The sequence below is a fragment of the Perna viridis genome, chromosome 2 (genome assembly GCF_037379345.1).
Source record: "Perna viridis isolate PV_CMFRI_1.1 ecotype Kerala chromosome 2, ASM3737934v1, whole genome shotgun sequence".
NCBI classification, from domain to species: Eukaryota; Metazoa; Mollusca; class Bivalvia; order Mytilida; family Mytilidae; genus Perna; species Perna viridis.
The window spans coordinates 22,292,256-22,308,937 of record NC_142446.1 but is presented as its reverse complement, the minus strand read 5'-3'; the positions used below and the strand labels follow the sequence as shown (position 1 = coordinate 22,308,937).

Sequence of the window (16,682 nt, the reverse complement as noted above, 5' to 3'; positions counted from 1 at the left end):
ATTCCACAGTTTTGTTGGCCAAGCTTAAAATCATAAATATGAAATCAAAACAAACTGAAAATTTACATTCATGTGATCTTGTTACAAATACCAGTATAATTACTAATAATCTATAACAGATAAACAAAATCTGATATTTAAGGGATATTTCAGACAAACAAGAACAATGAGATAATAAAAAAATATGTATGGTCTTACATGAATTATATAAACTGTCATTATATGTATCGTTATAAAAATGTCTTTACTATTTCACACTCAACTCTATATATTAACATATTAAAACAAACACAGAGTTAAAATGCTTCAATTATACATGGATGTTTTTTTTTTACTAGGCGTGGTATTAGTACCTATATTGAGATTGATTCACGCTTTATTTTATCATTGTCATGTGGTATGCATAAATGCCCATTATTACAATATACTGCCCGTGGGGAGTGATGCTGCCTTCAACATTAATAATGTCCTAGAATGCAGCTCGAAGATTTATCAACATTTCAAGCAAAACAGCTGTTGCTTCTTTGGTCAATTTATCATGATAATCCCTTCTACATAAGCCACTGTTGCATAATTAATTGCAGACAACTATAGTTTAGGATAAATAACTTAAGTAATTAAAAGTTATTAGTGATTGCCACTAAGAAATTCCTCATTGCTGATAATATCAAAATGTTTCATTAAATAAAAAAAAACAGAAAAAAGTGCTATAATTCTGGTTACAAAATTTAGTGAACGTTTATCCTGTAATACACTCTGATTTAGATCAGAGAACATAAATCCAACAAAAGTACTTTTAATACAAGTTAAACAAAAAATAAATATTTTGTATAATGAAGACTTATCTGATAATATGGACATATCTTCCACAACAACAAAAATAAGAAGCTATATATGAAGACTGTCCTAAATTGACCAGCTTGATGAATTCAACAGCTATGTAGATAACACCTGTTCCAAAGGATTTTATAACTAAATTCAAACTAAAGTACTATTTTGTTTTTTAAGTATATATTTGAAGAATTTTTATGTGTTTTATTATTATATGTAATTATTTTAGCAGGACGACATTTTACCTATTCAAATTTTAACCGACCAACTTTGTAGCAACAAGGTAAATTTGATCATCTTACTAAGTTTGACTTCAGTAGAAGGGTTCACGGTTCTTCTACCCTATATTGGTTATCCATTTTAAATGCATTTTATTGTTGGTATTTTCGTAAACTGGGTTTATCAGCTGCTAACTAAAGTTTCCAAATGATAAACTCAGTTCATCAAATTTTTGTTACTACTGCATGCCATAACAAACATTTTTAAATCAGAAAAAAATCCTTCAAGTAATTAATTACCAGTATCAAGGAAAATAAAATTTCTTTAAAATTTTAGACTTAGATTAACACCCATAGCCTCAAATCAGCACCCATACTTAGATATAGATTTAACTGACATAACTAGAGCTCTAAAGTGTGAAGCACCATGCACTGTTTTATACTGAAGCTATATTATGGAGTATTTACTGGTCTAAATTCCTCTTGTCAAATCCTGGTTTGATATCAGCATGAAACTTTCTGTTCCAATTTAAATCAGATAAAGAAATTGTATTTCACAGTAAAGTAAACTGATTGAGTTTTTATTACATGCTTGAAATAGAAGAAAAAAATAACAACAAACAATATAACTTTTACTCACTTAAAAAATGGGGAAGACATTGGTCTTAAACTACTGGTACATGTTTTAGATCTTTTAAAATCATAAATTAAATATACATTAGCAATGATTAAGGTTCATTTTTAAAATACTAATAAAATCACTATTTCTCTAATGATGGTTATGCAAAAAAAAAAAAAAAAACCAACTTAGATTCTAGCATATTTTTTTCTGATGGCCACACATCAAAGTTGCTAAAAATCATGGAATGAATCTGAAAAAAAAATATCTACCCTGCCTTTTAAAGAGAAAATAAAGTGCTTCACAGGGTGAAACTTGATACAACAGCAAATATTCAACAATGAACTGTTGGGGTAAGTATGGACAAACCATTGAAGCTTGATACAGTTCTGATTTAAGAATTTCAATTAAAAGTTAAGATAAGAACTAGACAAAAATCAGGAAGATGCCTGTTTCTGGTCCCTTTTTACTCCTAATACCTTAACAGTTCAAGTCATATTTCAGCCTTATATTGGTGGTATTGCATTTAAAAGAGCTCCATTAGATTTTACTCAAGTTATTGCTTGGACATCAGACAAAATCTTGTTTTTGGTCCTGTCCAATTTTTCAAGTCACTTCCCTCTAAATTATTGCCAGGCTTTCTTTTGTGATATAGCACTTATTTTGTGGAGTAATTTCAAAGAGATCTACTCAATTGTATCCAAACTCATTTTATTGTCCAGAAATCAGGAAAATGCTTGTTTCTAACGACTTTTTGGTCCCTACTTTCTTAAAGTTCAAGCCACAAACCCATAAATTATTCCAAGCCTTCTTTTTGTAGAATGAAACCTTGTGGTGCAATTTCTGATTCATGGAGATCTACAAACTTATATTCAAGTTATTATCCATACACCAACAATCTACAGAGAAAGTCGACAACATAATACCATCAAACTTTTAAATATAATGCTTAGCAGGGCACATCTTGATACAGCTGCAAAGGTTTAACAATGAACAGGTTGATACAGCTTTAAAATTTGATTGTGATTAAGACAGTTGACAAAGGATAATAATTTGACCAGAATCAGTGGCCCTTTATGCCTTAATGATTCATTTCAGTACCTCAAAAATAAATTTGAACCTTCCTCGTGTGTTACACTTTGCAGTACAATTTCAAAGAGATCCATTACACTTTACCAAGTAATTATTCAGAAATCAGAAAAATCCTTGTTTCTGGTCCCTTTGTTGCCCCTAATACTTAATCTCAATTCCTAAGTCACAACCCCCAAAATCTGTCCCATACTTCCTTTTGCAGTATGACACTATGAAGTACAATCTAAAAGAGGTCTATTAATTCACAGTAAAGTTATTGTCCAAAAATCAGGAAAACATTTGTTTCTGGCCTTATTTGGTTTCTAAACAGTTCAAATAATAACCCCCAGAAAATCAACCCCAGTATGACCATAGTAATTAAGGTTATTTTGGAACAATATCCTAAACATCCATATACTTTTACTGAACTTGTTTGGCCCCTTATTCAATACTTATGGGCCATAAACCCTTAAATCAATTGAATGTCCTTTCATTGTCTGATACCTTGTGGTAAAATTTTATAAAAATTAACCAACTCATATTCAAGTTATCACAAGAAAACCAAGTGTCTATCGAAGTGACAATGATACAGACAAGGACACAGACAATGAAGGCACCATACCATTATATCACTGCAAATTTGCAGTCTTATAAAGTTGAATGTACATGCATCTGATATTTTAACCTTGAAGAGAGTGGGATAAGATCTGTTTTAACCTACTACAAATCCCATTAATTCAATTTTAGAAAAAAAGCAAAAAATAGTATTTATATCAAATTGAACTAAGCTGTCATACTTATCATAATAAATAGTAATTTCTGATCTAGAACAAAACAATGGTTACCGATTAAATCTAGGGGAATCTGCTCCATTTGTTGCTGATGGCTGTACTCTGTTGGTTGGGGGTCCAGCAGATCTGTCTCGTTGTGTCCGACCTAAACTGTTTGTTGTTGTTTCAGACTAAAATAAGATATAATGAAACAACTTAAAATATCAGCATGTAATTTTCTTGACTTTCAATGACTTCCAAAAGGTTATACTACTCCATGGTTTAATCGAATAAGACATTTATGACTACACCATAATCTTGAAGAGAAAAAGAACAAATTCCAGGGATAATGACTAGACAAAGAAAAAAGGGGCACACTAATAATCAAAACGCGCACATAGAAAGGAAAATAACTGAGCAATCCAGACTACACTAAAAACTAGGAGCATGTACCAGGTTCACTGGTAGGGTAAACATCCTCTGCTTTTCTACGAAGTACAACTGCAAAGTTGCTCATAAAATGTTAATTCCTGGCGAAAGCAAAACTATGGCAAAGTAAACACAAAATATGATTCTGTTTATCAGTAATTTATAAGTACATGTAACATATATTTCCTTTTTTGTATGTTAAAAAAAGTTTCAAAGGAATATTTTTAAAGTGCCTATTTGTCAGATTGTTCCAACAACATTGTGTTACAGTTCAAATGCCGCCCAGAGTCATTCAACTTCACAGTGACAAAAAAAATTTTCCTTGGACTTTTGAGGAGTGGATCCCTAGTAAATTTTTATTACGCATGCCTGGTAGTAAACTGACCTGTTATTTTTTGTATCAGGGTCAGTCTGCTTTGACAGGCATTATCAATCTTTTTAGATAGAGGAAAATGCCACATTAATTCCCTATCAACTAATTGGTTTTCATAGTGCAAATAAATAGAGGAATTAACAATGATAACCATAAAACTTTTGTAGTGATAAAACATAACCATTTCTACATACTTGTACTCCAAGCTGCATGCTATTCAGCACAATATTTGCTTTGACTTTATTCAATGTTCACAATGTCACAACTTAGGCCACAGATTTGCATTTATTGGTTTACAGATTTTTTACCCTAAGAAACTGAGTATTAAAGTTGGTTACTGGGAAAATTTGTTTGTTTGTTTGTTGGGGTTTAACGTCCGAGCAGCAATATTTCAGCTATATTCAGACAAGATTGGTGGGAAAAAAAAAATAGTTACCAGAAATACATATGAGTTTCAAATAAATACATTTTATTTCTGATTTTCGAGGAATTCATCACCAAACATGTCTTACACAGGGTTTAAAAGCATAATTATAATATTCTACAGGAAGCGACACTACACAGCAAGTACTGGTACTATTAATTTAGAATCTCATTCCAATTTTTTCTGTCCCCTAAATTCAATATTTAATATTTAAAGAAAGTTGTTTGCATCCCTAGCATTTCTTAAAGCTAATACAGTTTGGTTAAAAAAGTTTATTACTTTCATGCCAATTATGTCCTCCTGAAATATCTACTTCCTGTTGTAAACAATCCCATGAGGCTTATTTAACTCTAAAATCATTTCTATAAACTGTCAACATTCTTTTCACTTTGATTTAATTACAAGAGGTTGATTCAATTACATCTAGAGTTCTAGACAGTGTTAACCTGTTTTCATAACCATCAGAACCTTTAAACATACTGTATTTTGGTGTGTATAGTGCACATTTATGTATTGTGCGCAGTGCAAATTTGAAGGTCTAAACGTGTGAACAAAAGTTGTTTAGACTTAGGTTGAAGTAAAATTTTGTAAGACAAAAAAATCAATATTTTGCACTTGTTCGGTCAATTTTTTTTACCTTCATGCGGTATTTCCTATGAAATTGTGAAGGACAGAAACTTCTATGCAGACTAAAACATCATGTAAACATCAGTAGCTACATAAATTGGATAATTTTAATTTCGAAGCATTATAAAATTGACACAGGATATATGAAATGGCTTATAAAACAAAATCAAAAGTCGGGAAAATCAAACAGTTCCGGTTTCGGTTGTAACTCAAATTTCACAATTTTTCATTTAAAAACGTACTTTTAAGAAAGAAAATTGTAAGAAACAATCAAAATAAGTATCAGAATAATCATTTTCAGCTGTAAAAGCATTTGATAAGGAGGGTTTGACAAAAAAAAAAGGAATTTGTTACTTTTTGGTTTTTAATTGTTTCATACTAATTTCTAACCATGCTTTATAAGAAGGAAATACTGTACAACCTTTGTTTGAAACATGTTATTAAGTCATTTGAACATGATTTGAAGAAAATATCACTGAAACTTTAATACTTAAAGATGTATTTGATGATTTTGATGATTAGATAAAATTTTGGTCAGTAACATTTCATTTCCGGTTTGTTTGTTTACATTACACAGTGTCTTTTCACATACCAAAATCTTTAATTTCATGGCCAATTCTTATGTACTTAAGTATAATATGCACCACCCATGTTCTGGAAATAATTTCTATGTAAAAATGTGTGCATAATACACACCAAAATTTTATGTGTCTTTTCAAATAATCTTATGCTGCTTTTGAATGAAAAAAAACAAACAACTAGAAGCCCTGTTTATCACAGGAGCCCCCGCCTCATTTGTTAGTAGTGATATTTTATTTTATTAAGAAATCAAATGTGTCTGTAAGACATTATTGATGCCCCTGCTCGCTAGATTTGCCAAATTAGGAACATGTTTATTTTTGTATAAAGACATGGTCAGCAGATTCAGAAATCCTTCCAAGACTTGTGTTATTCATGGTCTGGGGATCAATTTGGGGATCAGAAATTCCGAAATATATGCATATCTACATATTGTATCCTGGCCACATAGTGTCATGAAATTGTGTTTGGAAGTGTCAGACCAGTTGCGATGACAAAAAGGGGACTGCTGGATGTATTAATGGACACATAAAAAATGTTAATACCCCCAATAACAAATCATTACTTTGTTGCTTGGGATATATTTCTGACAAAAATAACAGTTTAACTATCACCCAGTTCCGTAATATTTCATGAAAATCAAGATCCTTTGGCCCTGCACACCTTCATCACGTGTAGAAATATCCTGAAAAATATTTCAGATGTAGTTCAAAAATTGTACGAGGAGATAGCCCAACAAGCCATATAGCCCTGTTTCTGAGTAAAATGACTAAGTGTAACTATCACCAATTTCCGTAATATTTCACAAAAATCAAAATCCTTTGGCCCTGCACACCTTCATCATGTGTAGAAATATCATGTAAAATATTTTTCATGTAGTTCAAAAAATGTACGAGGAGATAGCCGGACAAGCCATGATCATGTGTAATCCAGACGGACAGACAAAGGTAAATTAATATGCCCCCTGACAGTTTGTCGTGGGGGCATAAAAACTGAAATCAGGTATTCTGTTTATAAATTTTACAAGTGTGATGCTACAATATTGTTAATTGTCTAAGAAAATACCAATTCCAAATCTAATTGTTTGTGCCAACTAGAAAAATCAGGTTGGGGGATCTGTAAACCAACTAATTAAAAAACTTTGGCCTACATGTACAATGTCCTACCTGTATCTTTTCCTGTGTTGACTGACCAGCATCAACATCATTCCTTTTTCTATTTAACTTTTTCTGTAGTTCTGACATTAAGTCCCCACCCCCACCACCTCCAGCAGAACTAGAACTTGATGGACGATTACTTTCTCCAGAAGGGGGTCTAGTACTACTACTATCCTATAGAAAATTATGTATAAATATGATTATGTAAAAAATCTAAATACAGTACTATGCTATAAAAGACCAGAAGTACTTGTAGATTGCTAGGCATATGTCAGTGCCTTGGAAAGTAAAAGACAAAATTACTTTAATCTGTTACCAATCAGAACACCATAAAATAAATATTGATGAAGATCAGAATTATTATCTTATAATATTTTAATATTTTTAGCTCCCTAAGTTACCCTACAAATTAAATTTCTATTTATACTTACATTTGTTTCTACATGTTTAAGAGCATTTGATTTTTTTGCCAAAGCTTCCGCCAACGATCCCATCCCTCCACCTCCGGTCTTTGATGGACTTGGTCCTCCACTCGGTACTGGGGGAGGAGCAGGTGGTGGCGGTGCCCCTGGTCCTGGAGGTGGTGGAGGAGCTGGGGGAGCACCAGGTGCTGCAGGAGGGGCTGGTGGTGGAGCAGGAGGAGCAGGAGGGGCTGCAGGAGCTTGTGGGGCAGGTGGAGGTCCTGGTGGCTGTGGAGCAGGCTGAGAATACTGGGATCCTGTAAACATATAATCAGCTGATTGTAACTGTCCAGGTGAACTATGTTTTCTTTCACTTGAATGATGAGTCATTTGTCTTTTTGTATGTATAAAATCAGTTGATTTAACATATGTTGGGGACTTCTGTTGATATTCAGTTGCATAAGCCTGTGGAAGGGAATTTTGCCTATGTAAAGAAGCTGGATTAGAATGAATGGTTTCTAGCACTGAACTACAGTCTGAAATGTCTGAATGGCCACCTCTTGATGTGACATTTGTATCATTAAAAGCAGAATTATGATAAGAAAATTCACGTATATCAATCTTGTGTTTAAAGGAAGGGGGTTTGAGAGTTTCATTTGAATTGAGTGAACCATCTTCAGATGTATCAGAGTGGCTGCTATGGGGAGAACTTAATCTAGCTTCAAATTCAGCACTATGTTGGTCATAATGTGATGGAGAAACTAGCTGTATGTACTGAGATGATTGGAGGGGATAGAATCTACCATCCATTACATCTCCGGAATAGAATCTATGATGTTCTGTGAGAAATTCTAAAATACGGAATTAAAACAAAATAAATTATTTTTCCAGAACTTGTCTAAATTTTGTAAGTGGAAAATCAGACCATTCACTCTAAACGACTTTTCAGTCAGGTTTGTGAGTGAATGGACCAATTATACACACACATAAGTTCTGGAAAAACAGTGTTGAATAAAAATAATTCCAATCAGAAAATATATATAATGTATTTTTTTTTTTTTTTTATGTAAGAGCGCCATAAATGCTCATCATAAAATATACTAAAACATTATGTCAACCAATAAACACAAAACTACTTGTTAACTCATTCCCCTATGAATTGCTAAGACAAAAATCACTGTGAACTAGCTCAAAAAAAGACAACCCCACTCAAGCTGAACTCCAAAGAAGCCTTTAAGATGATTGATCTAATAATAAATATCAAAAAATTCTTTGTGGAATAAAATATTGCACCTTTCCATGTGCATTTACTGGAATTATATAGTTAAATTCTATAAAATGTTATAAGACTTCAAGTGTAAGCTGCATGCCAAATTTCAAACAATTCCCATTCCCAAGGATTGCCAAGGTTAACGATAAAACATTATTAGCTTATGCACATACATATGAACAACACTTAATGTCCCTAACACCTTTTGGGTGGGGCATAAAAACAGCTATGAGTAACAAAACCCTTTCAAAACACAAGCACTTATTCTAATGTAATTAAGCTAAAAGAGTCATAATACAGTTCTGATGTAACATGAATATTGCATGACAGCCTTTACAGCAGGTATTTGTCCTTTCAGATACGAAAAATAGAAAGTAGATTGGATCAAACTCTAATACATTTGTATATCTGTAATTTATTTCCTAGTTAGATCCTAATTAAAGTGGGTATCTCAAAATAAAATTACAGTATAATTAATACAAATCTATATTATGATGTAATTGACTGAACATTATCTGCACAAGATTGAATCCACTGCTTATATCAAGGCTGAAGCAATTTCATATAACCTTCAGGGATATTGAAGTATTTTGGAAACTCCATGAAGAGGTAGAAAGCTTTGCTCAGTGCCCCATACCTGCATTATGCATATAAGTTTTGAAATCAGTATTTTCCTACTTTTGCAATTTACATAATCTTATATTTGTTCCACCTACTACATCTAGGATTTCTTACCTCCACCTGATAGGTGTCTTACATGGCCTGAAGGTCTACTACAAGTAAACAAATAATTTTATTAAGTACAATATAAAATAAAGTATCTTCTCATTTTTTCAAGAATGACAAACAAGAGGCTACCAGGAGCCTGAATCGCCCACCTGGTTGAATTTTGCCTATCAAAGGCAATAAATTAAACAAGTTGTCCAAAAATTTTGACACAAGAAGACTTATCATAAGGATCATTTCAGTAATTAAAAGTTTCTATCTATCATAGTTTTCCAGATATTGGCTGAAAACTGCAAAAAAAAAAAAGAACGTCATTTATGCCCTTTCCAGGGCAATAACTCTTATAAGGAGTTGTCTAACAACTTTTATCCCTGAAGACTTTTGTAGTCCTAATAATAGGGATCATTTCAGCTACTGAAAGAATTTGACTAAACCTAACGGTTTTGGAGATATGTGTGCAAAACTACTGACTGACCCCTTTGATCTATTTTTAGTAATGGTGGGCATGTTTTTCCATGGATCAAAAATCCCCAAATGAGTTCTATGCAAATTATCCCAAGAAACATTCATACCAAGTTTGGTTCCAATTGGTCAAATAGTGTCAGAGGAGAAGATTTTTTTGAAGAAAGAACATTAAAAATAGCAAAAACGTAAAAAAGGACAATAACTCCAACATGGCTCAATGGATTAAAACGAAAATGTGACCACAGGAAGATCTCACCATGCTGAACACTTTTATCCATGTCAGAATTTAGCTAAACCTAACGGTTTTGGAGTTAAATGCAAAAAACCATTGCTTGACCCCTTTGATCTATTTCTAGTAACAGTGGCTATGTTTTGCAATGGATCAAAAATCCCCACATCAGTTCCATGCAGGATACCTCAAGGAACATTCATACAAAGTTTGGTTCTGATTGGTCAAGTAGTGTCAGAGGAGAAGATTTTTTAAAGAAATAACATTAAAAATAGCAAAAATGTCGAAAAAGGGCAATAACTCCAACATGGCTTAATAGATCAAAATGAAAATTTGACCACAGACCTCATCATGCCGAACACTTTTACCGTATGTCAGAATTTGGCTAAACCTAGAGGTTTTGGATATATATGCGAAAAACTACTGTCTTACCCCTTTGTTCTAATTTTAGTAACAGGGGCCACGTTTTTCAAAAATCCTCACATCTGTTTTGTGTAAGATACCCCAAGGAAAATTCAAACCAAGTTTGGTTCCAATTGGTAGAGTAGTGCAAGAGGAGAAGAGTTTTGAAAAATTGTTTAAGACAAAGGTGGAAGACAACGGATGCCAAGTGATGGCAATAGCTCACATGGCCTTCAGCCGGGTGAGCTAAAACGGTGTAGCTATAGTTAATATACATTTCCCCTTGCATATAAGTGGCCTCCGTTGACTGATTTCTGTGAAAATCTAAATATCATCAAACCTTTATAGCTTCTTACCAAATGAAGGCATGATCTATGCAAAAGTTACCCTAAATGAGTGGTCTCCATTTGCTGATTTCTGACAAAATCAACCCCAAACAAACTTTTACAGCTACTAGCTGTTCTGACACCAAAGTTTGAAGAAAAATGTAAAAAAATGGGCCACTTCCCTGGCAAAAAACCTTAATCATTTAATTTTAACTAAGTCCCCTTCCAAAAACTAGAAAAACTGTTAGCAATGTACCCCCACCCCCGAATTTGATAACATGCACCTTTTAACCTTCATTTTGATTTGGATCAAAATCTACAAATAGGAGGTTCATAATGGGAACATGTAATAATGATTCTGTGAAAATTTCATTCAATTCCATTCTGTGGTATATGAGCAGTAATGGATAAGAGATGGGTTCCCCCTTGTCCCTGTATTAACAAATGACAAGTCCATGTCTTGCTTTTGTAAAACCTCAAATTTAATTTGGATCAAAATCTAAAAATACATGGAGGTGCACAATGGGAACATGTAATAATGATTCCGTGAAAAATTTCATTCAATGGTATAGGAAGAGGTTCATACGCATTAAATGACAAAAAATATATATATATGGTCAAGTAAATCCAACTAAAAATAAAAGAATAAATCAATCAAATTTATCCATGATAAGAGGTGCACATCTTCAATAGGTAAATAAACACTGAATAAAATTTGTAAAATATTGGTTTAATACATTTTTATTAACAAGATAACACAAAGTAGTTCCACTTTAAGCATAATGGAGCAGCTACTTAACCTGCTTTTACGATTGGTGATGTAGGTAAAAATGCTTAATTTGCATCTCAAAACTTAATTTTTTTTGTTTGCTTCATCTTTGGACAAAAAAAAAAAGAGGGTGAAGTATTGTAGAATAAAGCATAATTACGAAAGTTTTTGATATTTTTGAAAACATTGGTGAATAAATGTTACAAATTGTACCTTATAACTTCTGGTTCTTCCTGAGGTTGCTGATTGTAACTGGGTTGTTGAACGGGTGCTGGTGGGGGCTGGGGTGGTTGAGGAGCCTGATGCTGCATTGCCAGTTCTAAATTAATGTATATACACGTTACTATCATCAACACAAACGTAATACATTCAATGAAAAAAAAAATATACAAACAAGTAGGTATAGCAAGGTGTTTGTAACATATGTGGTCACATCAACTCAAATTACAATGCTAATACATTTCTGCAAATTTATAGAGATAAGTCCATATTTCAATGAAAGAACTCAACACCCCTCATTGAAGGAGGGGCCATATTAAGGTTTAAACTCTGTGGTTTCTTAATATTGATGATGAAAGTAAAACATTACAGCCACCTTTCACTGTATAGAGGGAGGTATTCCTTTAAAAACTGATTCAGAAGTGCATTTCAGGAAACTGTCTACAAAGGGACATAACTCTCCCAAAATTTCCCTGTCAATTGCACAACATATTGCATCCGTACTACATACCATTTTTCATGAAATTTTTTTGAGAGGAGTAATGACTGCTGAACTGACCTATAGACTAATAAACATGACAAAAATATTATTTGTACCAAAACTTTGTTGCATTGGGTATAATAAAATGCTTTGGGGGCACAGTTGATACAACCACATAGATTGAACCCAGAACAGTTGGGACAACATTCAAACTTTATAAAAGCTTTTTGGGGACCTTAATAATGAAATGGTACAATCACAATCCCAAATTAAATTCCAACCTTTCTTTTGTTAAATGGCATTAACTCCAGGGATATCTATTCACTTATCGTGAAGTTATTGTCCAAAGAATGATTGGTAGAAGAAAGTTTAGTAACAAAATATTTCTCAATGAATTCCCAGTTTGCATTTTCGTTTACCTCAAACAACTAATTTGATTCTTGGGTTTAATCAATGAAAATTAATCGGTAAAAAAGTTGAGAAATATCTAGAAAAAAAAGTTGTACCATGCCAACTAATTAAAAAATATATTGTTAAACCCTGAGAAAGATACATGTTTATTACACACAGATCAAGTATCTGATAACACTTCAGGAAGAAGGGTTAAAACAAATACAAGTAAATTAGATGTAGACAGCATCCTGCTCTATCATTTCAAACAAGTGTTTTTTTAACACAGCTAAAATTTTTGGCTGGAAACAGCTTGATACAACCAACAGTTGATGAACACTGAAAAGTTTATGCATGTTCGACATTAGGATCTTTATTTATAAAATTTGGATATAATAAATTAATTTAAAGGAAAATTAGGAATATCTTACTTTGCATGCAGATTAAATTTGCCTTTAAATGATCCTGAACAATTTAAATACCTGTCACATTTTTCATTTTTACAATAGTGGTATATTTGTTATCTTTTTTGTAAAATTAAAGAACCTTGGTGAGCCCACTCACATACCCAAAATGTCCCAATGTTGGATACTCAAGTAAATTTGTTCGTAAGAGAAACAGATGTAGAAGAATCCTGATAAAAAAAGGATTAAGAAAGTTTTTTCAGGCTTTAGACCTTTATCTTCTAACTGAATTCTGCTTCTCAGAATGGTAGTTTCTAACTCCAGCCTGTGATTTCTTTTAGTTTTAGTTAATCCAAAGTAAATATCATTGTAGTGGAACAAGACATACACTTGACCTGTAATTTGTCATGGTGAACTCATATACCAAAAATCATGTCATAATCTGCAAGCGTTTTGAAAAAAAGAATGGAAAACTGTTATTTCTGTGACTTTTGCTAAGTTCAAGGCCTGCAATTTCGTTAAAAATCATTGGACCAAAACGAAAGTTATATTTGACTTGTAACTTATCACGGTGAACTCATATACCAAAAATCATGTCAATATCTGCAAGCGTTCAAAATAAACCCGGAAAACTGAAGATGGACTGATGGACAAGTCAAAAACATTATTTAGCCCTGTTCTATTTTTGACAACGGCAGCCATCTGGTTTGATCAACAATCAAAACAAAATGCACAAAATATACTCTAGAATTACATCTTTTCCCTATATAATGAAATACTTCACAGGGTACAGCTTATTATATTCTAAATTGGTGTCAAAGGTCAAATCCTTAACTACTACAGCAAGTCAAAGAGACCCAGTCACATTTACTGGTATTATTGTCCTGACATCATGATAATGTTTCGGACTACTGCTCCTAATCCTTAAACTTCAAGCATTCCTTATGTGGCATGACACCTGCTGGCACAATTTCATTAAGAGCTATACACTTATACTCAAGCTATCGAACGAACATCAAATTTCTACAGAAGATGATGATGACAATGAACACAACATGATAGCATAATAGGAATGCAATTTTTTCAGGTCATATAAAAGCAAATTTAATTGTGATTATATATAGCCATAATCCCAAAAATTAAAACAATCTTTTTTTTTGGTGGTATGAAACCCTGTTGTAAAGTTTAGTTAAGACCTGCTAAATATTTTAGTTATCCCACTAATCACAGCATCTATAAAATACAGTGCCATACCATAATAGTACAACGAAACTGTTACTCTCAAATAAAATAAGAAACAACTTGGAAAAACTGGGCAGTCAGTTTTTTTCTGAATAATTTGTTCTCCAAGCTAATTAATTGTGGCTTCAAAAAATATTTTAAGAGCACCTCGTTTAAAATGATTCCTTATTAAAACACAATATGTTACAACAAACACTAAGCTGGAATTATGCTTTTTAGAATCACTTGAACCCTAATGCAGTCGGTCGGATTTAATTTAAAAATGGGTGATTCTTTAATCGACTGTTCATTTCTGCCATATTCCTGACATTAACTACAACAACTGTATGTTTTAATAAACATTTCTTACTTTATATGTGATTTTAAACAGCAATCTTTGCTTAGATTTCCTTATATATCAGAGGCATGCATCATACATACGTTGTAAGGTATCTAATGCAGACTTCATAGCTTGAGCAAAACTGTCTGCATCTTCTTTGTTGGCAAAATTTAAACCATAGACTTGTCTTTGATCTCTCCATTGGTGGAATGTTGCTGTTGCCTGGTTGTATTTCAATGATCGTGGAATAGAGCAGTTAATAACTACCTGCAATCAAATACATACATTTGCCAGGGTTAAAGTCCTTGCATATTCCCATTGCAAACAGAAAATTTAGGCATCTCAATCAAATTGATTTTATTTTTCGAATTCTGTTTCATATCCAAAAAAAAAACAATAATATTAAACTTTGAACCTAATCACCTTCTCTTGTCAGCTGGCAATGCTTTATCTAAAACCCTTCTAAATAATGGACAGATATTAACCTTAAAATATCACACAAAAAACTTAACTAAACAGAACTTGCATTAAGAATTATTTCAAATGTAAATACTGACTTTTGTTTTATTCATAAAAGTTTTAAATGGAGGGGAAAGTTCATGACAGAAAGTGCTGTGAAATTACTTTAATTCGTGGATACCAATTTTCATGGATTATGAAAATAGCACAAGTTCATGGATTCTTGAATTCGTGTTTTTGAGGTTTGCAAAATACATATCAAGGAGAATCCTCATTTTGTTGGGAACTAAATTTCGTGGTTTGGTCTATCCACGAAAACCACGAAAATTGGTACCCAATAAATAATAATACTTCCACAGTAATCTTTTATAGAAGACATTCAGTACAGGCTACTTTAGGTTAACTTAAACCTAACTGACGACATTCAGTACAGGCCAGTCTACGTTAACTTAAACGTAATTGCAGACATTCAGTTCAGGCCAGTCTAGGTTAACTTAACCTAACTGCAGACATTCACTACAGGCCTGCTTAGGTTAACTTAAACCTAACTGAAAACATTCACTACAGGCCTGCTTAGGTTAACTTAAACCTATCTGACGAAACTCAGTACTGTCCAGTCTACATTTACTTAAACATAACTTTAGACCTTCAGTACAGGCCAGTCTATGTTAAACCTAACTGACGATATTCAGTACAGGCGTGTCTTGGTAAACTTTAACCTAACTGAAGACATTCAGAACAGGTCTGTCTATGTTAACTTAAACCTTACTTCTTTTAAAATATAATTTGATAGTAGTGTCAGTAGAAAACTTCCCTGAATTTTACAACTGAAATCAAATCCAGAGGTAATGATATCTTGTCTGACAAAGTAACACATATTGACACATTCAGGAAGAACGTAGGTATTACTTACAGAAGTGATACGAATTATCCCCATACACTTAGGCATTCAAACTAACTTCCTTCTCTTTACAAGTACATGAAGTATTGTATCAATTTCGTATTTTATTGAACCCTTTGATATTTGAAATGCCTTCAATAAGCATCAAAGTGTATGTGCTCTACAAATCAACAATTTTAACAAATAGGAAAGTGAATGATTAAATAAATAATACAGAAATCTCACTAACATTAGCTTATCATATCATTCAAGCTAATATCAAATGCACTAAAAAAAACCTGCAGATAACAGTTCCATCCCTCTAGAAACTAACTTAATTTTGCATTTAAATAAGGTCACTACATGACAAACTTACTTAAAGAAAAGTCAAAAGTACAAGATTTTTATTAGGTTTCAGAAACATATAGTGCACAAACACAAGCAAGAAGGTGGTTTGAGATCTTAATTATATGATACATATGACTGACTGAGGTGTCCTTTAATGTCCTTGACCACACTTTTGGGCCTTGCATGGATAAAATACATTTCTAGCCCACTGTATTTTAATACATCTGCCTAATACATCTGTGTTAAGTTGGTAA

General features: G+C 32.7%; 2 protein-coding genes across 8 annotated transcripts in view; both read right to left on the bottom strand.

Annotated features, from left to right (window-relative positions):
• Positions 1 to 16,682, bottom strand: part of LOC148624062 (transmembrane protein 196-like) — a 321,118-nt gene that overhangs the window by 53,549 nt on the left and 250,887 nt on the right. The window lies entirely within an intron of this gene.
• Positions 1 to 16,682, bottom strand: part of LOC148624077 (uncharacterized) — a 40,219-nt gene that overhangs the window by 5,503 nt on the left and 18,034 nt on the right. For 4 of the 7 annotated variants that reach the window (XM_088566549.1, XM_088566548.1, XM_088566544.1 and 1 more), the window contains 7 exons: positions 14,843 to 15,008; positions 11,900 to 12,005; positions 9,505 to 9,542; positions 7,530 to 7,816; positions 7,108 to 7,272; positions 3,585 to 3,700; positions 1,518 to 1,568 (listed from right to left, as the gene is read on the bottom strand). In XM_088566549.1, coding sequence (XP_088422675.1) covers positions 1,518 to 1,568; positions 3,585 to 3,700; positions 7,108 to 7,272; positions 7,530 to 7,816; positions 9,505 to 9,542; positions 11,900 to 12,005; positions 14,843 to 15,008 — 929 coding nt within the window. Of the gene's footprint in view, positions 1 to 1,517; positions 1,569 to 1,689; positions 1,741 to 3,584; positions 3,701 to 7,107; positions 7,273 to 7,529; positions 7,817 to 9,504; positions 9,543 to 11,899; positions 12,006 to 14,842; positions 15,009 to 16,682 lie in introns of all 7 variants that reach the window. The other 3 variants (XM_088566550.1, XM_088566551.1, XM_088566545.1) reach the window with 2 other exon arrangements.